The sequence below is a fragment of the Saccopteryx bilineata genome, chromosome 3, assembly GCF_036850765.1.
Source record: "Saccopteryx bilineata isolate mSacBil1 chromosome 3, mSacBil1_pri_phased_curated, whole genome shotgun sequence".
NCBI lineage: Eukaryota > Metazoa > Chordata > Mammalia > Chiroptera > Emballonuridae > Saccopteryx > Saccopteryx bilineata.
Window position 1 is genome coordinate 288,838,466 of NC_089492.1, and position 25,036 is coordinate 288,863,501.

The 25,036-nt window shown below is 50.6% G+C and overlaps 1 protein-coding gene across 5 annotated transcripts in view; it reads right to left on the reverse strand.

The window, feature by feature from the left end:
* Positions 1-25,036, reverse strand: part of LOC136331685 (calmodulin-binding transcription activator 1-like) — a 724,201-nt gene that overhangs the window by 374,261 nt on the left and 324,904 nt on the right. For all 5 annotated transcript variants that reach the window (XM_066270563.1, XM_066270566.1, XM_066270565.1 and 2 more), the window contains one exon: positions 11,421-11,556. In XM_066270563.1, coding sequence (XP_066126660.1) covers positions 11,421-11,540 — 120 coding nt within the window. In that variant the 5' untranslated portion in view covers positions 11,541-11,556. The remainder of the gene's footprint in view (positions 1-11,420; positions 11,557-25,036) is intronic.

The following is a 25,036-nucleotide window of genomic DNA, read 5'->3' on the forward strand; positions in this document are numbered from 1 at the left end:
CAGGTTCACTCAGTCACACAGGAAGTGTTAGACTGAGTCCCGACTGTGCTCGGTGCTGATGAGATGGCAGCTGAGAAAGCCAACAAGACACGGGAGCCTCGTCCCAGCTGCGGCCCCCTTTAGGGAGCCCAGAGACTTCACCTGGATGGGGAAAGAACTGGTCCAGAACACCACCCGCACAGAGCCCCTGGGGGAGACAGAGGGAGCCGCCGTCCGCCCAGCCTCAGCTCGGGCTGTCCTTTAGACTCTATCCACACTTTCCCGGCCATCAGAGAATTGAAGGTTGGCAGCGAGCACAGGACCTCCGGGCTGGCCAGTCCTGTGGAGCACCCGGCACGTTCCGTTTGCAGGAACCCGCTCCTGGCCGTTGGGCATGCATTCTCTGGGGAAACTGAACCTAATACAGCATTATACTGACGCTCTGGTCTAACGCCACCCATAAAAGCACACAAGGAAATGAGGGGTGGAAGTAAAATACGTTTGCAGTTGTCACACCACAGGAAGGGTTAGGCGTGCATTCCGGCTGCTCTGTGCGTGCGCAGGCAAGGGAGGAGTCTCGTGGAACGCGGCATCTTCGGGTCCCCCAAGTTTGTCCCCGACAGCAGTCCCACAGAGAGGAGACTACAGCATTTAACCACCTGCCCACTGTGCTGGGGACAGAGATCAGCCAGGGGAGTCTTCAAACTCGAGCTAGCAGACAACGTCCCCACGAGGCGGTCAGACTTGTCATCCCTGCTAAGCGTCATCTGGCAGCTCCCCTGCGTGGCCTGTCCCCAGGTGGTGGCTGCCCAGCACAACCCCCCCCCATGCTGCCTTCAGCCGCAGCTGCTAAGCCTCCCTGGCTCCATGTCCCTGAGCCTGAGAACAGGCACAGCCCCATGGCATTCCCATCTGGGGTCCTGGGTACCGACCTAAGTCACCCATAAGCTCGGCTGCCTGCTGGCTTCTGGGCTCAGGGTAGCTCCCTGGGTCCTAGGTGAGTGACCCACACTTCCATCAGCGTGCTCAGATCTAACGCTCATTCACGGTCTCCTCAAGACTTAATTCAAACCTCTCAGGAAATTCCAAGCACAAGGGACAGGGACACCTTTTGGTTTCCCTTTTGCCGGTGGAGATCCTGGTCTCCACAGGCATCGCAGGTGCTGAAATGCGTAGATCTCAGCAAAGACGGTGGCATGAAAAACCAGAGATGGGAAAACCAAGTCGTGTTGCTTAAAGGACTGTGAACGCCAGACACTAACCGAGGGATAAAAGCAGATCACCCGTGAGTAATGGATGCAGGAGCTGAAGGAGGGGAAAAAACCACAGCCACTTGCTGAGAATTTATGTTTCCATAAGTGAAACATTAGGATTCTCACGTGGAGAAGGAATTATTGACACATGTGCTCCCTTAAGGAAGGCTTCTCAAGAGGCCCATTCCAGATTTAATAATAATCCATATTCTTCCCCTGAAATGGCAGGCGAGCCCTTGATTTCCTTATCCCCACCGCAGAGACATGAATCATTAAGCTGCAAACCAGCGGAGGTTCAGTTTATCACACGCCACCCCGAATATTTAATAAAATAAATTCCAAATAATCAATTCGTGAAGAGTCAACATCTCTCACACTTTTGTAATAAATGTCTACTTCTTGCATCCATCATGGAGCTGCCCGTAAACAGTGGCAGCAAAGAGGAAAGAGAAAGTTCCGGTTTCCTCATGGTGTCATAGAAGTAATTAAATGCGAACAAATGATGTCTGCCCCTCCCCCTCCCTGTTGTCCCATTTCAGGGGACACGGTCACATCCAACACATCCGGGTTGCTACCAGAGGACGTCAAGCCTAGAGGTGCAGGTGCTCCGGCCTTTCTCTGTTCCACAACATACCGGTCCTTTAACCCACCTGGACTTGGCGAAGCTACCACCTTTGGCTCTGCTGTCCCTGGACAAGGACACCCTTGGGACTCTCCCTGCCCTCTCCATGGATCCATGGAGCAGACAGCATCTGGGCCAAGGAGGAGAAACAGGACCCCTCCCAACCTCCAGTTCCATATTGCCCTCTGCTAGAGACATTGCTGCTCTCCACCAGACTGAAGACAAACCAGCCTCTGCCCCGTCAGCGTGTTGCTGCTAAAAGTAAAGAGAAAGAAGAGTCTCTGACTCTCCTGCGACATCATGACGAACCACACTGGCCCATGTGACCGTCGGCAGGTCGTGAATAAAAGTGTTAATTCCTTACAAAATTACAAGCTGAGTGTGAACACCATTAGACTGTAAACATGAGTCCTAGGACAAACCAGTGCTCAGATTTAAGCCCTTAAAAGGTTTGTGGCAAGTCCTTGATCACCCCACACCAATCTCTCACTAGTCCCCATAGTACCCTGCTCCTTCTACAACCTGCAGAACAGGGGCCAGCAAGCTATACCTAGGGTCTAAACCTGGCCCTCCACTTGTCTTTGTAAATAAAGTTTTATTGGAACACAGTCACTCTCATTTCTTAACTAGCACCTGTGGCAGCTGCTGCTGTAGTTGCAACAGAGACTGGCCAGTAAAACCGAAACCATTTACTGTCCAGCCCTTTACAGAAGAAGTTCATCATTTCATCCATTCATTTAAAAAAAAAAAAAAGTTTATGAGACACCAAATGTGTACCGGATACCATGCCAAGCCCTGGGCTACATTGGGGGACAGCAAGTGCCCTGCTGAGTGGAGCTCAACAACGGAGAACGAGCTATTTTCCTGGGGCAGAGAAGCCATGGGAACGCTCAGCCGTGGCCAGTGGCGAGTCCTGCTTTCAGAGACCTGCTGTTGTCTCCTACATGGCCAAGGCCAGAATAAGGAATGGAGGTGAATGACAGTCAGATTTTTTTTTAAGCGCTGAGATCGAGATAATGAACTGACAGAGCCACTTGTGAAATTTCCCTTTGGACTTTCTTCTAAGATGAAAGAGAAAGAAAGGAAAGAAAGGAAAGAAAGGAAAGAAAGGAAGAAAGAAAGAAAGAAAGAAAGAAAGAAAGAAAGAAAGAAAGAAAGAAAGAAAGAAAAGAAAGAAAAGAAAGGAACCCCACTTGCCCAGGGATGAGGCACCAAGGGAGGACCCCGGACGGCGTGTGTCAATCCTCTGCCAACGGGCATGCTCACTAAATGGAGTCTCGCTTCAGCAGGTCCAGGTGGGGCCTGAGGGTCCACATTCATCATAGGCTCTCAGGTGAAGCTGACGCTGACCACTGGGCCACACCACGGGGAGCGGGGAGCAACGTGGCTGCACACGTGTGCGCGCGGGTCTCGGGTTTTGCATGAGATCTGAGTGTTCTGCAATAAGCCATGATGGCAGGCCCAGAAGGACACACAGTGCAGAGAGAAGCGGGAGGTCATCTCATCTGCCCAGAAGATACCACGGGAACCAGAAAGGGACTCTTCATGAAATCACCTCCCTTCCATCTATGGTTCTGGCCTGGCGTCTAGGCAGGGCGAGCGGGGCCACTCAGCAGCCAGAACCCCACGAGCAGAGCCCCATCAAAGCACTCCCCCTCCGGCAGCTGCGCTGCAGAAAGAGCTGTCCCCTTTGTGGAGAAAAGCTTCCCTCCCTGCTCCTACTGGGCCCACAGTGCCCTCCCCCACCTCTATCTTCCCCTCGTTCTTTGCTGGCCTGTGGGAAGCCAACAGACAGAGCACCATGAGCCTGATTAGTTTGCAAAACATATCCCTCCTTTATGTCGGTGACTAATTAATGTCAACTCACGGGAGTCGGTGTGGCTCTTCCAGGACAAGGCTGGAGACCCCTGCCCTCTGTGCATGGGCCACCCCGCAGGGAGGTGAGCACTCGGCCCATGACAGGAGTAAATTTTCCCGGCGATGCGAGGAAATTGAAAGGTGCGGCGGAGATCAATAATGTACCATTCAGTCAAGTGAAGGCCAGAAAGATTCTTTACCCAACGCAAACAGCCAGAGCTGGTCATTTACCGAGGGGGTGGGACATAGATCATGTTTTAAAAGGCATCCCCAGCTTCCGATACAGCCGTAAATTATGCTTACAGAATCAAGGCTGTGTCCCGGGGAACATCTAACTTTGTGTTGGCTGCAGGTTGGCGCCCAAACAGAGAAAGGCCCTCAGGTGAATTCCGAAACCCATGGTCCCAGATTCCTGCTGCAAGTGAGTACGCTGAAATTCCATTTGTGTCCTCGTGGGCTAATCGGCCAGGATGTTAAGGGACTGTTATGATGATAATTAAATACCAAGTTGACAGTCTACTGCTCTGCCTTTGACAGGGAGTCTCTAGCTCGATGAAGCACAGATGGAGTTTTAGAAAGGAAATTACAAAATATTGCACACAGAGCAACCTACCAGGGACAGGAGGAAGGTGGGAACAACAAACGCGTTTCCTTCAAAGCTTCCTGGCATGACTTTCACGCACACGCTGCTCTCCGTTTCTCAATGGGGGCGGCTGCCAAGGTCACAGAACAGGGGTTCCCCACAGTCCCAGCACTTTGAGACATGAGAGGTACCCAGGACCCACTTTTTGAAGAACAAGAGGGTTCCCAGGCCTGGCAGCGCTTGGGTTCACCAGTAAACACCAGGGACATCTTCCCTCCTCAGCAGTGGCCCACGTCCCTCCTGAGTTTATGGTTCCTGCATCAATGATGTGTCTGGAGATAAACCAGCTCACTGCCTCTGGTCCCAGTACCCAGGCAGCCAGCTATCTGCAGAGACTCAAAGGCGGCTGCCCCAATGGCCAGAGGGCGGCCAGCAGAAAGTGCAGGGCGCCAGCTAGATAGGGGGTTTCAGACAAGCCACAGGGGCTCTTTTAGCATGAGCACGTCCCAAACACCGCGTGTGGCACGCTGCGTGGAGGAACGATTTATTGTTCATCTGAAATTCAAATTCAACTGGCACCCTGTCTCACTTGGGCACATGTGCCTCTGTGCACACCATCGGTCTGACAACCCTACGTAAGGGGAGTGAATACATGTCCTTGCCTCCAAAGGAAACAGGTCCTGGAAGCTGAAAGCTGTAGCTTCAGACGGTTCACTGCAGGAGCAGATGAGATGACTTGTCACCCTAGGGGAAGGCCAACGTGGGGAATAGCAAAGGCTCCCAAAAGACTGGATGGAATCAGAGCGGAGGGACGGGTCCTGCAGGTAGGTGTTCGAGCTCTGGGGGACGAACTCCCAGCCACTGAGCGGGGTGGCAAGGAGCCTTCCTGTGTTCTCCTGGCATTGCCTGTTGGCTGAGCAGGAGGCTCCTGGGAGAGAGGAGCTGCGGCATAAGGACTCGTCCTGTGACAGGCTGGGGTGACAAGGAACAATGGCCTGGTGACCAGAGGGGCCCATGACTCCTGCTAAGGTAGACCTTCCTTATCCCCAGTCTTACCCAAGACCCTATGTTGGTGCACAGTGCCGTGTTTAAACCTTCACTCCCAGAACCCCATGGTCTAAGGACACATCTTCCGGGGATCGCAGTGTTTGGAGGCCGGTGTGGGACAGTGATGAGTGTGGTACAGTGGCCGGTGGGGGGAAAACACCTGCCGTGATGGTACAGCAGGGTTGGGAGAGACGAGGGGTTGGCTCAGACAAGGGGTCCCTGTGAACACTTAGCTCAGGGCAAGTCACCGTGGCAACCCACCCAGACCTGTCTTCGGGGGAAATGCATGTACTCTGAGTTCCAAAACCTCTGTGGCAACAATTTCCACATCCTGTTGAAATGACCAGCTTGATATTTCTGGAAGTTTTTCACGTAAGATTCTGTGTCTCACTGGCCTCTCGATTCTGTGCTTAACAGGGCGCCTAGCGCCTGCACACCAGGCTTCCCGGTGTCAAGAAAACACAGGGTACTCAGTCCGTGCTGCTGAACGGACAGAGCCAGCATGAGGTCTAGGAGGGTACTTCCTTGAGAAAGGAGCCGGCGGAGGTGGGTGCCCACAGTGACGTCCGGCTGGAGGAGACCCGGAAGACGCCCTGGCACCTGCCGAAGCGGCAAGGCTGGCGCGGTCTCCACGCAGACACGGGAAAAAACAGATTCTGAGTGGGGACCGCAGCATGCGTGGCGCGTCGGAAGGGGGGTGGCGTGAGATAACCGGTCCACAGAAGGAAGCCGCACGGTGGTTTACGAAGAGCAGAAAGATGTATTCTATATGAGAATCTAGAGGCAGCGTGTGGGCGTGCTGGCCCCTCTGCGTGCTCCCGCTGCGCAGCTCGGCTGTCACCAACTTCCTCCGCGCCTGCCCACTGCTCTCTCTCCCAGACTCGGCTGGGGCACCATACGTGTCTGTGGCTGGCGACTCGAAATATTTCCCATCAGCGGCAAGCACGACACTGATTTATCTCGCAGCTGCAAGCAGGGCTGGGACAATCCAGCATGGCCATGAGGCAGACAGTTATTTCATGCCCTGTTAATTCCTAATGCGGTAACCACAATATCATTCCTACTTTTAAAAGAGGTGCTTTTTTATTTTTCCTTTTTAATATGTAGCCTAAGTGTCCAAATAAAGAACACTGGTCCTAACGAGGCCAAGTCCAAAAACATAACCTCGTCACTGCTGTGGCTGCACTCACGGGGGACACGGGGTCTCGGGCAGTTAGGTCGGCGATACCAGCCTCTCCCTGCTGAAAGCTGCAGTCGGAGGTGGCGACCGGCGTCTCTGCCAGGCTGATGGTCCAGGCCAGGGGGTTCCTGTCCACTGTGGAATAGGCTCAGTGGGGAGTGGTGTCTTCGTTCAACAACAATGGAGCTGGCAGCCTCTGTGAGGACCACCCAGTGGTTCCAAAGGCAGCATGCCGGCAGAGCACACCTCGCAGGCAGAGCAGAGGAAGCCCTGTCTCCGGGACCTGAACACCCGGTCTGATGGGGCTGGAGAGACAGTGGCACCATCTAGTCCTGGCACCTGCGGCTTCAGCCATGTGACAGCAGCCTGTGACACCTCCCCGGCCACTCCCTGCTACTGCCTGACTCCAAACAGTGCCTAGTGCCCCATGTTTATGTCACTTCCCATGACCGAGGGCCTGGCCACCCCTCCTGCGTGCCGATGCGCCCTTACAGCTCTCGTCACCCTGCGTTAGACTTGCATGCTTGACGTTTTGTTCCCTCTCAAGACCATAAGAGTTCCTGACATCACTGTGTCCTCAGCACCTCACAGCCCTGGTGGACCGCTGGCCGATGAATGAAGGGTATGTGCGGACCGGGTCTGAAAAAACAACTACGGATCGGGCAAGGGCTTATGTGCCAGCACCAGGTGCACCTGGCTCAAGTCGCAGCTCCACACTGGAGTGCGGTGGGGCCCGAGGCAGGAGAAACCTTCTCCGAGGCTCGATCCCCGCCTCTGTGAAATGGGTGTGGAAAGTGCTTCGCAGGCAGGTCCTGACAAGGGTTGCGGAGATGGCGTCCCTGGGGTGCAGGAGAGCCGTGAGCCTGCGGCCATCGCTATACGGAACACCCGGCTCCTCTCTGCGGTGGGAACCCTGCAGCGAAGCCAGTGGGAGGCAGGTGGCCCAGAGCTGGCCTCGGCTCTGACACCCAGCGCCCTCCAGAGCAGGCGTCCCCAAACTACGGCCCCATGGGCCGCAATGCGGCCCCCTGAGGCCATTTATCCAGCCCACACTGCACTTCTGGAAGGGGCACCTCTTTCACTGGTGGTCAGTGAGAGGACCACTGTATTTGGCAGCCCTCCAATGGTCTGAGGGACAGTGAGCTGGCCCCCTGTGTAAAAAGTTTGGAGACCCCTGCTCCAGAGGGAGGTGTAAGGACAGCCCCGCACACGTCCGGGGCCAGAGAAAAGCATGCAAGCTTAAGAAGCACCTTTCCAGCTTGCCCCCCCCCAACACACACACACACACACACACACACACACACACACACACACACACGTTCGCTGGTTCAGCCAGCTCGTCAGGCCCGCAGAGCAGCAATGCAGCATGCAAGGGGGCACCTCAACCGTGCCCCTCTGCTCTCAGGGCGCCCCGCCAGTCCCCCCGATACGCAGGCACAGACAGGCACAGGGGCAGGGCTGACGTCAGGCCCATGGAGCTTTCATCCCACAAGACGCTGACATCGCACCCACCTTCCTTTTCCTCCCCGCCAACCTCTGTCATCCTCGGAAACCCTATCGAGCCAGCTTCTCCTTGGCTTGCAGACAATTAATCATGGACCTAACAGCTCATCGGCATCAAAAGAGGCTGCCCTCATCCTGCGCCCTCCTGAGAAAATCAATGCGCCTTTGAGTCACCGTGTGTTCGAAGGGCCCCGGCCTCTGAGGACAGAAGAAGCCAGACTGCAGGGCAGCTCCCCGGGCAGGCCTGGAGGCTTTCCGGGCCCGAGGGGAGGCTTACAGCAAGGGATATGTTAGACGCTCCGTCCACATGTCTTCATCGTGCCTTTGAACTGAGGGAATCAGCTCAGGTGGCAGAAAATCCCAGCTTCAGCCCCGCGCTGGGCGTCTGCCGCCTCTCTCCCTGGAGGTAGGGGCAGCTGGTGGGCATGGTGCCTGGTGCCACATGGGAACTGAGTCAGAGGGAACCATGTGCCTGAATCCACAGGAGAAGGCAGGGTCCAAACTGGGAAGCCCCTCCTCCTGTGAGGTACAGAACCCCACGCATACCCACACTGCAATGTCCTGGTGGAAACGACCACTGGGCAGCCCAGCCACCGGTCCAGATCAGAGCATGTGCAGGAAGAACGCCAGGGAGGGGAGGAGCCACTCCTGCCCCAGGAGACTTTCCTTGGGGCTGTTTAGAAACCCCACCCGCCCATGGACAGTCCACAGCAAAGGGTTTCTTTCCACTAGCACAAGAATGCGCTCGAGCCCCAGAATAATGAGAAAGCCCAAACTGGAATTGAAAGGGGTACCAGCTCCCACCCATCCTGTGTGTGCCAGGGGAGGGAGACAGGGCAGTGCTGAGTGTGGCAGGTAGGTAAGGGCCACGGCCACTCTGAGCAATGTGGCCGCGTCTAGGAAGCCTGGAGACACTAGACCTCACGGTTGGCAGGCAACTCCAGGTCCGGTCATGCCGTGCACAGACAGACAGGGAGGACATGTGTGCAGAAGCATGGTGAGGCTGGAAAACCACAAGAAATCCAGAATCTCCCCCTAGAGGGCGGCGCCTGTGCCCATGCAGTAGAATACCACAGAGCCGCGGAAAGGGGCACAGGGACCTAAGCCCCAGCACCCACCAGCTCAGACCACAGTGCTGAGGGACACAGTGTGAGTTGCGCACACAGCCTGCCAACTCCAGCCTCTCAGCTGATGATCCACCTCACCTGGGCGCCTCTCTGATCACGGTGGCCCACTCTGAACTCCCAGGACACTCACGCTAGATGCTCAGACATCGGCACTTGTCAGCACTGCTCACGGCTTTTAGGTGTGGACAGGGCTGTCTCCTCAACTCTGAATCCGTGGGGCAGACACCACGGCTCCTGTCTCTGCAGACACCACGGGGTCCTGCACAGTGGGGCCACAGTCAGTGTTTGCGGATGGACTGAAGGGGACAACTCCCTGAGCTCCCTGGGAGAGGCCACCACACCACGCATTCGCCTGAGAGGATCTCCCTCTGCCAGGACCTGACAGCACACCTCTGTGTCACTGGCCAACACGGCAGGTGAGGAGTCCACCTGCCATTCCTACGGCCCCGCGGACACCCACACCCGTAAACTCCTGGAAACCCCTTGCGGGCCTGTGCATCCCTTCCTTTGTGTTCTGGGTCCAGACGGCCCACCCATGTGCCGACAGGCTGGACCTCAAGTGCAGGAGTCACAGTGACGCCAGACATATAAGCTGGCCCAAAAATAACCATAGGTCATTCTGAGTCCATCCGGCGACGATTCTAATTTATGACACGAGGGAAGAAAATTAACACGGAGGCTGTCCTCCCCTCTGGGCTCCTGCGCTGCTGCTGAGGAAGGGTCCCACCTTGCTGTCACCCACGACCACAAGTTCCTGATGTACGTGTTGCTGACGATGACACGCACCAGAGACCTGCGGGCACGGCGGCTGGCGGCCCGGGCTTCTACGTGACTTCCCACAGACCTCGCTAGTCCCAGAGAGCACCCCTCGTTCTTGGGCCTCCCACGCCCTCCTCTACCTAGCCCTCCATCGTGGGAGACATGGGCAGAGCCCCATGTCCCTCAGGCCCCTGCAACTAAGGCTGGGCTGTTTGTACAACTGCCAGGCACATCCTAGGGTTGGCCCAGACCAGCACGTTCGAGGTAATCTGCATGTTAATGTTTCCCAGAGACAGTTAAACCATGTCACACGGACACCAAACGCAGAACACGGGGAATGATTTTTCTTTGTTCATCGTCATAAAGCATCGTTATTAGGAGCTCAAAAAAGAAAGAGACAAAATACATACAACAAAGTTATCTCTCTCTGTGGGGTACTATAACAAAAGGTATTGGGGGCTATTTCTAATATCCATGAAAAGACATGATTAATATAGAAAAAATCCTAATGACAAGTGCATCACAAGGAATGTCAGTATGGTAGGGGATGGGAAGGGCGTTGCTTTTGCATGGGCTGACGGTCCTGGTGACCAATCCTTGCATACCTGCGGACTCTGGAGCCCCTTCTCTGACCATTTTGAAACACTGGGTGGGTCACAAGCCAGCCTCTCAGCTCCTAAGCTGAAGACAGCACCGGCCACACTCCCAGAAAGGGCCCTTCTCAAGGACCCACAGGACGCAGAGAAGTGGTGCTCACAGGCGAGCAGGCTCACGTCCCTCCCTCTAGCACTGCGACACATGCATGGCTCAGGCCCTCAAACCCTAGAAGAGGAACCAGGGATGTGTCCATGGCCGCCCAAGGGTGAGCACCTGTGTGGTCACAACAGCTAGGAAACCGGACTATACCCCATCCCCCCCACCCCAACCCAGACAGAAGTTCGCACGAGACATGGTGTTTTCTGCGGTGCTCACCTCCACCCTGGCCCTGCGACAGTCCCACGCACCTTACTGGCCCATCAAGTTATCTTTACCCCCTGCGAGCTCCCTGAGGCTGGGACACCCGGAAGGAAACGCAAGGGTTTGTCAGCACAGAGAGGGAAGCCAGGCTCTGGTTGGAGATCACCAGCTCCCTGGGGTCCCCACCCCCTGCCAGGCCACCTGGAGAGGGAGATTCCCGATAAAGCTCCCTTCCCCTACGCCTGCACCTCTCAGGGCACCTGGGGGCTCCTCTGTGACACACACAACACGCAATGCTGCAGGAACCCTGCTGGTCCCAACCTGCACACCAACGACTCCCGAGGGACGGGAGCGCTTCCGTTAAATCTGGTCTCGTGGAAACCATGTTGGAGACGGTGGGGTGGGAAGGGACAAGAACACAGAACCCACAGGTCTCAGCAACAGAAACACCTCCGACAGAGGCAGCTGGCAGCGAAACCCTCCGCGGCCACCCCGTCCTCGACGCGACCCGCGCGTGACGTCTGCGGGACAAGAGAGCCCCTCGGCCCTTTACCTCCACTCCCTGGACCTTCAGCTTCATGTGGTCCTCTCTGGTCGTCTTCCCATCTTTCCTCTTCTTCCAGCAGTACCCGTCTTTCCGGTATTTCACTTTCTTCCTGTTGTAGAGGATCATCGAGCCATTCTGCGGTCTGGAAACAACAAACGGTTAAGTTACCAGGAGAACCAGGCAGAACACATTCATGAAGAAGGATAGCCCCGACCGGTACAATGTCTCTGTGGAAAAGCAATATCCCGCGTTTGCTGGGACGCCATTTTTCACCTGTTCCTGTGGCTGCCCTGGAGGAGGAACCGTGTTTTACGGCCGGCCAAAATCGGCTTGTGGATTTGGTACCTAATGAATTCAATGTGTCAATGATGGGCTTAAAAAAACACCCCCTTAGTAACAGTCACCACCTAATCAGGATGCACGATGCCAGGGCCCTGAGACACCTCCCCCCACCAAAGAGTGGGGGAGACAAGACAAGAAGAGGAGGGAGCAGGGGCTGACGGCCAGCTGGCAATATCTTATCGCTTCTGGAAAGATTTTCTACGTATCTTCTAATCCATCACCCGGCATTAGGAAATAAATGTGTCCACGCAGACGCTGGATGGCTGTGTTAGGAGCAGCCCAATGGGAGGGCGCGTCGCCGTGGCCAGTGCTCTTGATCCATTGCCTGCGTTAGCCCGGGGCCGGGTGCGGAGCGGTGCCCGGTCTGCCTGCTCACGTGAGCTGAGTGCCTGATTCTGTCCCATTTGGGCCCCAGCTGTCCGAGGGCACAGTGACTGCCAGGTCAATGTGTCTGCTCAGTCCTTGGCCACCGTATCTCAGGACAATAGCTGCCCATTTGCCAAACGCTAAGAATGGGATGGCCGTTCTGGTGCTGTTTAAAGAGAAGGCATAATAAAGAACCTTGAATTTTCCTAAAAGAAGCCGTGTGCCGGCCACGGAGAGCAGAGGAGGCATGCCTGCATGTCCATGGCGGCAGCTGTCACAGACTCTGGTTTGGAAACACCAAGGGGAGAAAGGGCCACACTGCTCCGGCAGCGGAGGGCGCGTGCTACGGTAAAGCGCTTCCACGATAAAGTTGCAGCAGGGGTGGGTGGGTCCAACCTTTCAGGAAGACTCCCCTGGGCCCTGGCCGGTTGGCTCAGCGGTAGAGCGTCGGCCTGGCGTGCGGGGGACCCGGGTTCGATTCCCGGCCAGGGCACATAGGAGAAGCGCCCATTTGCTTCTCCACCCCCTCCCCTCCTTCCTCTCTGTCTCTCTCTTCCCCTCCTGCAGCCAAGGCTCCATTGGAGCAAAGATGGCCCAGGCGCTGGGGATGGCTCCTTGGCCTCTGCCCCAGGTGCTAGAGTGGCTCTGGTCACGGCAGAGCATCGCCCCCTGGTGGGCAGAGCGTCGCCCCTGGTGGGCGTGCCGGGTGGATCCCGGTCAGACGCATGCGGGAGTCTGTCTGACTGTCTCTCCCCATTTCCAGCTTCGGAAAAATACAAAAAAAAAAAAAAAAAAAGACTCCCCTGAACACTAACACTCATCCCCCCACACTTCCCACCCATGGCCACCTCCCTGTCACTCTGCACCTAAACGCTCAGCACGGAGAAAGGGACAGCAAGTCATTCTGTGCACACACGGGACCAGCATGGACATTCTATAGCGTGCATGTAGGCTCCTGTTTCTCCCCCATGGCAGAGGTGAGAGGGGAGCCAACCTCCTGCCCTGGGGCCTGTGGTTAGAGCCTCCACCCCATCCTCTTCTGTGACTCTGAACAGTGGGGCCAACTCACAATTAGGCACAGAACATTGGCTATTGACATCTTACTATTCCATTGTCTGGAAGAAAGAAGAAGAAAAAGAAAAGAAGAAAATAAGAGAAAAGAAAAAAAAAGAAAAGAAGTCTGGTCAGCTGGCTCAGTGGTAGAGCGTTGGCCCAGTGTATAGAAGTCCTGGGTTCGATACCTTGCCAGGGCACACAGGAGAAGCGCCCATCAGCTTCTCTACCCTTCCCCCTCTCCTTCCTTTCTATCTCTCTCTTTCTCTCCTGCAGCTAAGGCTCCATTGCAGCAAAGTTGGCCCCAGTGCTGGGGATGGCTCCATGGCCTCCACCTCAGGTGCTAGAATGGCTCTGGTTGCAACGTAGCAACACCCCAGATGGGCAGAGAGATGGGCAGAGCATCGCCCCCTGGTGGGCATGCCGGGTGGGTCCCAGTCGGGCGCATGCGAGAGTTTGTCTCTCTGCCTCCTCTCACTTCTCACTTAGGAAAAATACAAAAAATTAAAATAAAAATTTTTTAAAAAAGCAAAGAAGGGTGGGAGGGGAGGAAGGATGGAAGGACGGAAGGAAGGAAGGAAGGAAGGCCACACCAGGGTGACAGCAACTAATTGTGGTTCCCACCCAGCTGGGCTGTGTCAGTCAGCTGCAGATCCTGACTAAACATAGGTTCCAGGGGAAATTACAAACTCCCAACACCTCATTGTTTGCGATCACAGTGCAATTGGCTCGTGTCAGTGTTGGTTTCCTCCCTAAGTCTGCCTAGACGCCAACAATCAGGAAATAGCTCCTGTGCCTGTCACAGGCTGATGGGATCTCTCTCACACTCACAAGACCGTGCTGGAAACCCTACAGTCCTCTTCCATTTTGATAGGCAGGTAAGCTGGACGACAAGGACATCTGAGCCCGCCTCCGAACTTCAGCCCTGCCCCAGGCATACATGCCTCAGCTTCAGAGTGATGCGAGCCCTCCACCTCATGCCAGACCGAGGGCCCCCAAGTCCAAATGCTGTTCTTAGGGCCCCCGCCTAAGGAATAAGCAAAGTGGTAGACCTGATCCACTGGATGGCTCTGTGTTTGTCTTCCCGCTCCAGACAGAAATGAAGACACTCAGGAGAGTGTGGCAGGGACCACGTGGTCCCAGAAAACGCATCTGCTGAAGGACATACAGCATTCATCCAAGCCAGCTTCCTGTGAGCTAAGACCAGGCTCCGCCCTCCTGCCCTCCTGAACATGGCCAAGAGCCTCAGCAGCATCTTCAGGCCACCTGCCCCCAGATCATTAACCGGTGTGACCCAGAGAGAGCGAACACCCCCAAACACTGTCAAATCCACAGCCAGAATCGCAACAGCACCCATCCAAGGAAGCCCACCTTCCTCTGTGACCCGACCTCTGTATTTGAGGTTAAGGGATCCATTACCCAAAATTACGCCACTGTGGCATGCAGATGAGTTTGAGCTGAAGGCGATCAAGACCTAAGTGACCCAGGAAAAGTGTTTGCTAATTTATTTGTTTATCTCTCCTCTAACTACCTAAAAAGATGTGAACAGGGGGCCTGCACCAGGAAGAGAGCTATTATCACCAGAGAGAACTTCTTAAATCAGAAAGACCCCTCCGCGTGGCAGGGCACATGTCTGCTCTTCCCGTTCTTCTGGGGACAGACCCCTGCCCCTTCTCCTCAGTGCAGGATGGTGTACCAGCCTCAGGTGTCTGACTCCCGGGGAGCCTCGTCTTTTGGGGGCTCCTGTAGATACAAAATTAAATTTGGATTTTTTTCTCCTGTTAATTGGTCTTACATCAATTTAATCATTAGACCGGCCAGAGAACCTCGAAGAGAGAAGGGAAATGTTTTCTCCCCTACAGCACTGGCTCCTAGCGTGGGGCTGGACGCTGCTCCCATCGGGGCCGCTGCAGCTGGACGGTCCTGTGCCCTCTGACCAGCGCCAGCAGGAGGCGAACTTCTCACCACGTCCATCTCCCAGGTTTCTGCCCGTGGGGCCCCACGGAAGCGAGAGTGGTGAAAATCCTTGTCCTTTTCTAAATTTAGATTAGCCGGACAAAGTATCTGTAAACTAGCGCCTCGGGTGCAAGAGACCGTGGCAAAGATTTGTTATGAGTACTCTAGCTTTCTATCGATCCTTTCCTCCCGAGATGGTCGTTGTTTCCCTCTGTCTCTGCCCTCTGTGTCATCTGTCATGAGGAGGAAAACCACTGGGCAGAACACAGGCCCAGTCCTGCACGCCTGTGGCTGCAGCTGGCCTCACGGTCCGGGAAGTTCGCGAATCCCACCAGACCGGCGTCTGCTCAGGCAGACCTGGCAGTGGGTCCGCTGTGTGACAACCAGGGGAGGGTCTCCCTACATCCTGATCTATGTCCCGAGAGCTGAGCGTTGTGACTAGTGAGAACATTCTCTCCGGTCTCCGCCGGCCAGAAGGTATATGCACCGACATGCATTTGGTGCCCAGTTGAGCAGACTGGGATTCTGAGACAGGAGGTCCCAAGCAGCATTGTCTGTGACTGCGCCAGCTCTCAGGGGAATTTGTCAGAAGGGTCCCAGTCCATAACGGGCCTTGGCTGTCGAGTTAGTGCCGGAAAAGTCCCACTCCAGGGGTGCCTGCCCTGTGTCTCTGATGAGCAGGTCTGGACAGGAGGTATCTCACGGCCCCGCAGGAGACCAGAGACCCCGCCTGCAGTACCCCATTCTACCGCTTGTGATGGTGAAGACCTTTTCCTCCTTAGGACAAGTGGGAATGGACTTCCTGGATCTTGTAAATGGGCTGCATCTTTGCACCCTCTTTTTAGATGCTTCTTGTGTCCAGCGAGAGTTAAGCCATTAAAAAAGCTTACTGGTTGGAGTCGTCACTGAGATGAATATAAAATCCTGCTCCTCAATGGTCCTTTGAATCGACTATATTTAAAAGGAAATAATTTTTGGTTAGAGAACTTCCTCCTAGACAATCATCTTACTGATAGCTATGGGAAGACCAAGTTGAAGAGTGGATACAAAGGAATACGGCCTTGGGACTCTCTTAATCAGATGGAAGAATGCAAATTAGAATAGAAACAAAAGCCCACGTCCACCTCCCATCTTAAAAGCTGGGCCCCACTCCTCAGCAAACTGTCATAGCCCCCATACACCTGCTTGTACACCTGCTGCCCAGTCTAACTTCCCGCTCCCAGTAAGAGTTGGAGAGCCCCCCCCCCCACCCCGGCCTAACCTGCGCCGCCCCCTCCCCGAGCATACAGGTTGCCGTGTGGCTGACAAACGCACAGGAGTGAGTTTAGAAGCAGCCCAGACGGACAGTGAGGCTCCCTCTGCTGGGCCTTATCTTCGCGCTTGTCCAGCTGCAGGCCTGTCTATGCAGTGTCCTCTGTGGATAAATCTTAGACTCCCCGCTCCCCCATCACCACCCAAAGAGCTAACGTCCCCTGGACAGCAGCCGATCTTCCCAGTTATAAAGCCCTTTTACCTCCACTTTCAGAAGATTCCGCCAAATTTAAAGAGAGATTTTAAAGAAATGAACGGCCAGTCACAACCCCACTTAACAGGGACCTTATAAGGGGAGCTATTCCCACCCATGATTATACCTTGATTATGAGACAAGCCAGAGTTCCCTGAGAACACCCCCACACTGAGGACACCAATGGCCAGAAATGGCTCCCAGCCCTCCTGTGAGTGACCAGGAAATGGCCGAGCTGGAGGCAGACGCTGCGGGCTAACAGAAACATTAGCAGGGCCCCCCCAGGCCCCAAGGTGAACAGGTTGTTGAGCGCATCCTGCGGACTGTACCGAGGCAGACTGCGCTAAAACCCTGAGGAGGCGGGCATCTTTCCCTTTCCGCCTTAGCAGGAGCGTTCCGCCCTGATACACAAAGGCAAATTCACAGTAGTGTAGCTGGGTAGGCTAGTCACCAACTCGTTTGAAAACAGCCCAAGGAACAGAGCCGGAAAGGGGGTGAGAATCAACAGTTCTCGACTTACAGCTTGAATCTCCAGAGAAGTGAAGGCAGAACTGATAAGCCGCTCAGAGTCCCCTCTGACGCCTCCCTATCCGCCGGCAGATGCTGTAAAAACCCACAACATTGGAAGTACAGCTGATCTGCACTTAGACAAAACAAGGAATGTTTTAAATAGCAGTTACCCCAGACTTCTGATGACAGGCAAATCACCACAAAACTCTGAGAAGAAAATGTGCCTTTCTCCTCTGTCCCTCGAAGACATCCATCTTACCACGCCTTTGAAACGTAAACACCCCAGGTGATACTACAGAAATAGCCTAAGATTGAAGGAAAAAAAGGAGAAGGGGGGGCTCTTACAACAAAAACCACTGAAAAGTCTGTCTTGCCCCAGATCTGATGGACAGCCTCCTTAAGATTACTTGCCAAGAACACATGCAAATCATCAAGACTTCTCCACAAATGTTAGCTTAGAACTCTATTTAGCTTCACATTGGAGCAGGTGACCTCTCATCATGTCCCATCTGGACAAGGTGAATTCAACTGTTATTCATAAACTAGTGAGTCTGATATTGTTGTATCTGATTCATGGCTAAAATCTTAAAACAGAAGCTATACAGAGTCTCTGCTTGTGTCTATGTGTTTACATATATCTATGAATATATGTTTACATATATAGAATATTTTTCTACTTCCAAACAGTACTGCCTAGATTGATTCATAAAAGAGATTCAATTGTCTTTAAAATGAGCACTTATAGATGAAATAATCCTAAAACTCAGAAGTAAACTAACACAAAATTTTTTTCAAGTTTATGTCATCTAACATAATTTCCAGTAAATAAAAGCTAGTTTAAGTCCACTGGTTTTGTTAACACAAGCATGCCTTCCAAGTTAATAGCATTAAGTATAACACTTTCATTCTACCTACATGTACTAAAGTCAAATGAGCTCATGTTACCACTACTACAAAATCTGTCAGCAAGAAAAAATAATTTAAGATGACGGCTAACTGCTTTACTAGCTCATGAAATTTTCATGAGTAATCATCTGTTAAAGACGAGTCAGACAGAAGTGGGATAAAAAAGTTTATAAGTGAACTTCTCAACAATAATTATGTTTTATGGTTTGTCTATTGAAATAGTTTCCCAAATCTTTTGGGTAACATGAATCCTCGATGTTTTACTAAATTAAATCAAATGATGGGAATTTATTAACAATCTTGATCACTAAAAAAACATTGGTTACTGAATGTAAGTTTACCCACATAAGTATGGCTTCTTATTACAGAGAAACTAAACATATTTTGATCTGCCGTAAACATGTCTTGTGCCACATTTAAAAAAATAAAAAAGTGTCCAGTAAGAAGCAGCTGCTTCTAGAGACTCTGAAATACATGTATGTATAAATTGGCCAATCTCAAGACACTGGTAGAGCAGGCAGTTTGCACTAGAAATGAAGGGTCCTAAGGGTGAAGAACTGATGACTATCTGTAACGAATACAGCCGGAGAGAGTACAGGAAGCCTCTCCACCAGCCAGGAAAGTAGGAGATGAGGTCTTGGTAAGAAAAGGTACGAAGCGTGGAGATGGATTTTTGTTGCGGGAGAAGAAAGTAATTCTGTCCTAATTGCAAACTGGTTATTTCAGAACGGGGAAAAGGGAAAACACATCTCAAAATCTGAATGTAAACCGGACGTTAAAGGAGGTCTGCAGGGAAAAGGATTTTATGGGTGGGCACACAGGTAAAGATGGAAATGAATACAATGAAGTGTTTTTAAAAGTGAGAATGTTATCATATTATCAGAAGTACACTGTTGCAAAATTAGAATTTGGTTTTTCCTCTGTGAAAAAGACAACAGTCTCTTGGATTATTGGTCTGCTCTTGATAAGAGAATGTGAAAGGGTTTTGTTTTGTTGGGGTTTTTTTTAACCTTTTGGGCAATCTGCCTAGAAAGCAAAGATTTTATGTTTTATCAGAATAATTTCCTGTGCTTTATGGTACCTTTATCATCCTAACTTTCAGATCAAACACTGAACTGGGTAAGAAATTACAGAACTCTCATGAAAACAAACAAACAAAAAAAGCGATGGCTTCATAAAACTGCTAACAAAAAACCAACAAGAATTAATTATATGGAACTGGGTGGACTAATGAGGATGATTATAATTTTTATGACTTCTTGTTTAAAATATTGCTGCTTCTTTATTCTTTAGTTTCCCAGTTATAAGGAAACCTTTCCCCTTAAGCTATCTATGACTTATAGCGATTTAGTAAAATACACTTTTGCAAACACAGATAAAACACTTGTCTTTTCCCACCTACCTTATCCCTTCAGATTTCAAAAACTCTCAGTGAACATTCTTATCTTCATGTCCATAGAATTCAGTACGAAGCTGTTCTCCTTCTAACAGGACACAGCTGTAAACATTGACTATACGACCAAGGCTTTGACTGGAATGTCACATCTGAGAGGGACATACAGAGACTCAGATATGGCCAGACAGCTTTAAGGAACTAAGGTTGATTTCTGGAGCCAATAAAGCCCCTTGGAAAACCCAGCCTGGTACCTTGCTTACAGGATTCCCAGCAGCCTTACCAGGTGAGTCAGGAAGGTCACTTCCTGGCACGGCCAAGCACCTCAGGATATTTGGGGGAACTTAAGAGACGGGTTTATCCAAATCTGTAGGCATTGTCGGCAAAATCTAACGAGCACTAGGCTTGGCTTCTTAGCCTTGAAAGGGTTTTAAAAGCTCAATCTGAGCTTCTTTATGACAAGTTCCAAGAAAGCAAACTTAAGAGTCTATACGGTTCATCACTATTCTTACCACACTTATGTAAATACACAGGCCACATTTATTAAAACTGGACTTGATGTGCAAACAAGTAAGTCTGAGTGTGGTTCTCTTTGATAGAAAAAGGGGTAACTGTAGAAAAAAACCCGATGTTTCAATGACACACCTTCACGGATATCAACCTCTGGTGCTGTTGACCGTCTGCGAGGTTTTGTTTCTGACCTGCACGCTGGACTTTATCCTGAGTGCTTCCTTTCCCTCCAGTGTTTAGCTACAACTCCCCGAACTAATATTTCCCCTTGTTCTCCCACCCTGCTGACCTGGAATCATTAGGAACTAAAACTGCCCTTTTTTCGAAGCCGTGCAAACTCAAGATGGACAACTGGGTGTGAACTTCAGAGGAATCATCACAGCGACCCATGTACGGACGACCTTGGTGCCGGCAGCCGGGCGGGCTCTCCAATGGGACCACCCAAGAGACTCAAACTGTGAACCAGGAAGAGCCTCTGCCTGCCCTCACTCTACCTGAGGATGCTCCCAGCCTGGCGCAGAGACCCCAGCCCTGGCCCCCCTCTGGACTCAGAAAAGGGCACAACGGTCTGCTCCAAGCACGGACTGCTGTTTGTTGTTGTTGTTGTTTGGTTCCATAGAAATGCCTCTTACCCACTATCTGATTGCTTGCTTGAGTTGAGTTTAACTGAGCTGACCTATTCTCCAGACGGAGCCTGCTTCAGTGAACTGCTGCCATCTACCAACTCAGCTTCTGCGCAGGAAATCCTTGGTGGGGGGTGTTTCAAAGGCAGGACAGAGGGGGGACAGAATACATGACCCCAAAATATGCCACGGTGGCATGTGGATTATTTTGAGCTGAAAGCAATCAAGGCCTAATAGAGTCAGGAGGGTCTTTTTTTAAAAAAAAAAACAAACCTCTCCCTTAACTGCTTAAAACAATGTAGATAGGGAGCCTGTACCAGGAAGAGAGCAGTTATCAGAAAGACCCCTCTGCATGGCAGGGCACACATCTGCTCACCAGACACGTGCTCTTCTTGTCCCCTGAAGTCCCAGAGCCCTGCCCTGGCTCCTTTGCTCGGGGCAGCATGGAAGCCTGTTTCCTTACTGTCTGAGGGCCGCGTATCTCTGGGGCACCAATATAAGCAAAACTAAATTTTTATTTACTTCCTGTTAATCTGTTTTGTGTCCATTTAATTACTATAGCAGCTGAAGAGCCCAGAAGAGAGAGGGGAAAAGTTTCCTCCCTATATACATTTCGAGAGTGCGAGAATGGCCCTGTCCTCCGACATTTCCAGCAGAACGCAATCCCCCAGGGAGCCAATGTGTCCAATTTAAATGGCCTTAATAAATGTTATCATCATTTTAACTTGCAATAATGAGCACCCTAATAGTGTTGAATCCACCACTCTGACGCTATTAGCATTTGCCCCTGCTCTGCCTGATGGGCAGCCCCCCTCCATCGTTCACAGGTCCTCGAAATAGCAAAGGGAAAACCAGACGGGCTGCAGAGAGCCCCATGGGCCGCACAACGTATAGACCCTGAGGCTAGGCTGCCATCCCAGAATCTAGTAAAGAAGGAGTTGAAGCTGGTGGGCAGGGATTTGAGGGGGAGGGAGGGGTCTGCTGTTGCTCTGGGAGGAAAGAGGGGTGGGCTAGGCCCCACCAGAGGGGGCCGCGCAGGGAGGATTTTCAGGTAGCACCCACCTGAGCAGAACAGGGAGAAAGGAATGGCGTTGATGAAAGAGAGTAACAGCAACTGTGAGGAGGCATGGAAGTCCTGCCACTTACTGCCACCAACTCCCAGTTAGTGCCTGATACTGGGCAGAGCACATCACATTAATGTCTATGTCTACATCCACGTCCGCTCTACATTCATGTCTACCTCTACGTGCGCGTTTACGTCTACGTACGCATCTATGTCTACATGTGCGTCTACGTCTACGTGGGCGTCCACATCTATGTGCACGTCCACATCTACGTGGCTGTCTATATGCATATTTACACCTACATGCGCGTCTGTCTACGTGCGTGTCTACATCTACGTGCACGTCTACGTGCCCATCTGTCTACGTGTGCGTCTTCGTCTACGTGCGCATCTATGTCTACGTGTGCGTCTACGTGCATATCTACATCTACGTGCGCGTCTACATCTATGAGTGCCTCCACATCTATGTGCGCATCTACGTCTACGCGCGCATCCACATTTACGTGCGCGTCCACATCTACCTGCCTATCTATGGATACATCTATACCTGCATGCGCATCTACATCTAGGCGTACATTTTTACATTCTTACAACCCTATGAGGGAGGTATTACTATCATTCCCAACACACAGGTCAGGAGAAAATCAAGCCTCTCTAGCCAGGAAGAGTCACTCTGACTCCAGATCCACTCCTAAGATTACTGGCTAATTAGCATTCACTGCAGGGCCAGCTCAGGTTTGAATCCCAGTTCTATTCTCCCACCTGGGTGATCATTAATGCCCTGAAAGCATTCCTCACCCAGTGGACGGGGGCTTGGGGGTGAATTGTCAGCTTCCTTGCCCTGTGGTTGAGACAACAATGAGGCAACCCCAGGCCTCCTAGGCCTGTGGTTAGAATAAGCCTGGGTGCCCTCCAGTCTTCCAGGGCAGAAGCTCCAATTACCCATGGCGGTGACTTGCTGGAAAACAAGGGCCTTTTCTTTGTAGCCCTCCCTTTCCTTTAACGCCTCACACTCCCCCGACTGGCATTTCCTGGGGCCACCTCCTAAATAACTGCTGAACTCAAACCCTCATCCTAGGGTCTCCTTCTGGGAGACACTGAACTGAGGCTGACAGTCGAAGAGAGCCTTGGGGAAACAATGCGACCTCCGCTGCAGCAGCAAAAAGAGTATCAAGGAGGAAAGGTGAGCAACAGGGAGCTTTGTTCTCACCAGGGAAGCTTCTAGCCAAGTACCTTTTAATCTAAGAAACCTAACGAGAGCTAGCAAAACCAATAACACTCGGGGGAATACGGTTAAGAAAAAAAAAGGTCACGGGATCAATGCGAAAACTACTACAAATGTTAAAAGTAAAGAAGCAGATATAAAATTAAGATACCTAATCAATAGTGTATACACATAATAGCTTATTTAAGTGCATGTGTCATATACACACATGCACACCAATAGAACAGAGGAAGGGTGGAAGTCTCCTATTACTGGATAGAGACAGAAGATCAAACACGAAGGCATAAATTCAATAAGAAAGTCTCAAAACTATAAAAATCTAAAAGATACAAATGTTGTTTTCAATAAATGCAAAGACAGAACGTGCTTGGTTAGGAAAAGTTAAGATCATAAAAAGTTAATTTTTAAATATATATTTAAATTTATAAATGTAATGTAATGACAATGAGAATTATTTTTCTGAATATAGAAAAAATTATTATAAAAAATTTATCATGAAGGAAAAAACATCAAGAATAGCCGGGAAAACTCCAATAAAAAATACCAAGGGTGTGAGCTACCCTACCAGCTATTAATATGTTCTATAAAGTCTCTATATTTCAAAAAATACAGACTTACTGACATACAAGTAGACAGACCAACAGAACAGTTGAAAATCCAGAAATAGTCCCACTTCCATATACAAATTTAGTGTACAGTAAAGGAGATAATTCAGTTAGGGGGAGGGGACTGACTTTTTAGTACATGATATCAGAATAACGATAGGCACATCGAAGTAGATAGAATTGGGTCTACCCCTGAGATCATACAACCACATAAATTCCGACAGAACAGATATTTAATTGTAACAAATAAAATCAAATGCACTATAAAAAGCAAATGTTGTGAAACTTCTCTCATCTGAAAGGGAAGGAAACTGTCCTAACAGTGATTAAAAAATCAAACAACAATATGTGAAAGAAAGGTACCTCTGATTACATGTAAATAAAATGGCCGTGCCGTTCTGCAAAGTGGCAGCACCATTGCACATTCCTACAAGAAGTGCATCAGCCTTCCAACATCTTCACATTCTCCCCAATATTTGGCAGTGTCTTTTGGATTACCGCCATCCTAGTGGGTGTGTGGTGGGGTTTTAATTTGCATTTCCCTAATGACTAATGATGTTGAGTATCTTTTCATGTCCTTAATAGCCATTCATATAATTTCTTTGTTGAAATGTCTGCTTGAATCTCTTGCCCATTTTTAAATGAATTGTCTTCTCTTTGAGTGGTAAGCGTTATTTATATAAAACCTGGACACAGGTCCTTTATCAGATACATGATTTGCAAATATTTTCTCCCAGTCCATAACTTTTCTTTTTCTTAATGGTTTCTTTTAAAGAGCTCAAATTTTTATTTGGAGAAGGTCCAACTTAACATTTTTTTCTTTTGTAAATCATGCATTTAATGTCCCAGATAAGCATGTTTAGCCTAGCCCATGGTCACAAAAATCTTCTGTTGTGTTTTTTTTTCTAAGACTTTCATAGTTTCAGCTCTTACATTGAAGTCTATGATTATTCTGACTTAATTTTTGTATAAAAAGTGAGATAAGGGTCTGAATGGATTTCTGGCGTGTGTATATCTAATTGCCCTACCACCACTTGATTTTGGTTTTGGTTTTTAAAAACCAAATTCTTCCCTCCCTTCCCCCATTAAATTGCTCTTGCACCTTTGTTGAAAATAAATTGACCATAAACCTAAAGTTTTATTTCTGGACTTCATAATCTGTCCCATTTTCTATCCTACAACAAACTATACTGTCTGGATTGTTGCAGCTTTATAGTAAATTTTGAAATTAGGGAGTATAAGTTCTCCGACTTTACTCTTATTTTTCAAAATTATTTTGGGTATTCTAGGTCCTTTGCATTTCTATATAAATTTTAAGATTAGTTTGACATTTTCTATAGCAAAAACAACTAAAAAGAACCTGCTAAAATTTTGATAGGGGTTATATTGAAACCAGAAATCAATTTGGAAATAATTGTCATTTAACTATACTGAATTATTGAATCTTCAAATTGCTTCCAATCATAGAACATGGATGATTCTCTATTTATGTAAATCTTTAATTTCTTTCAGTAAGATTTTGTAATACAGGTTTTATACTGTGTAAATTAAATTTACCTAAGTGCT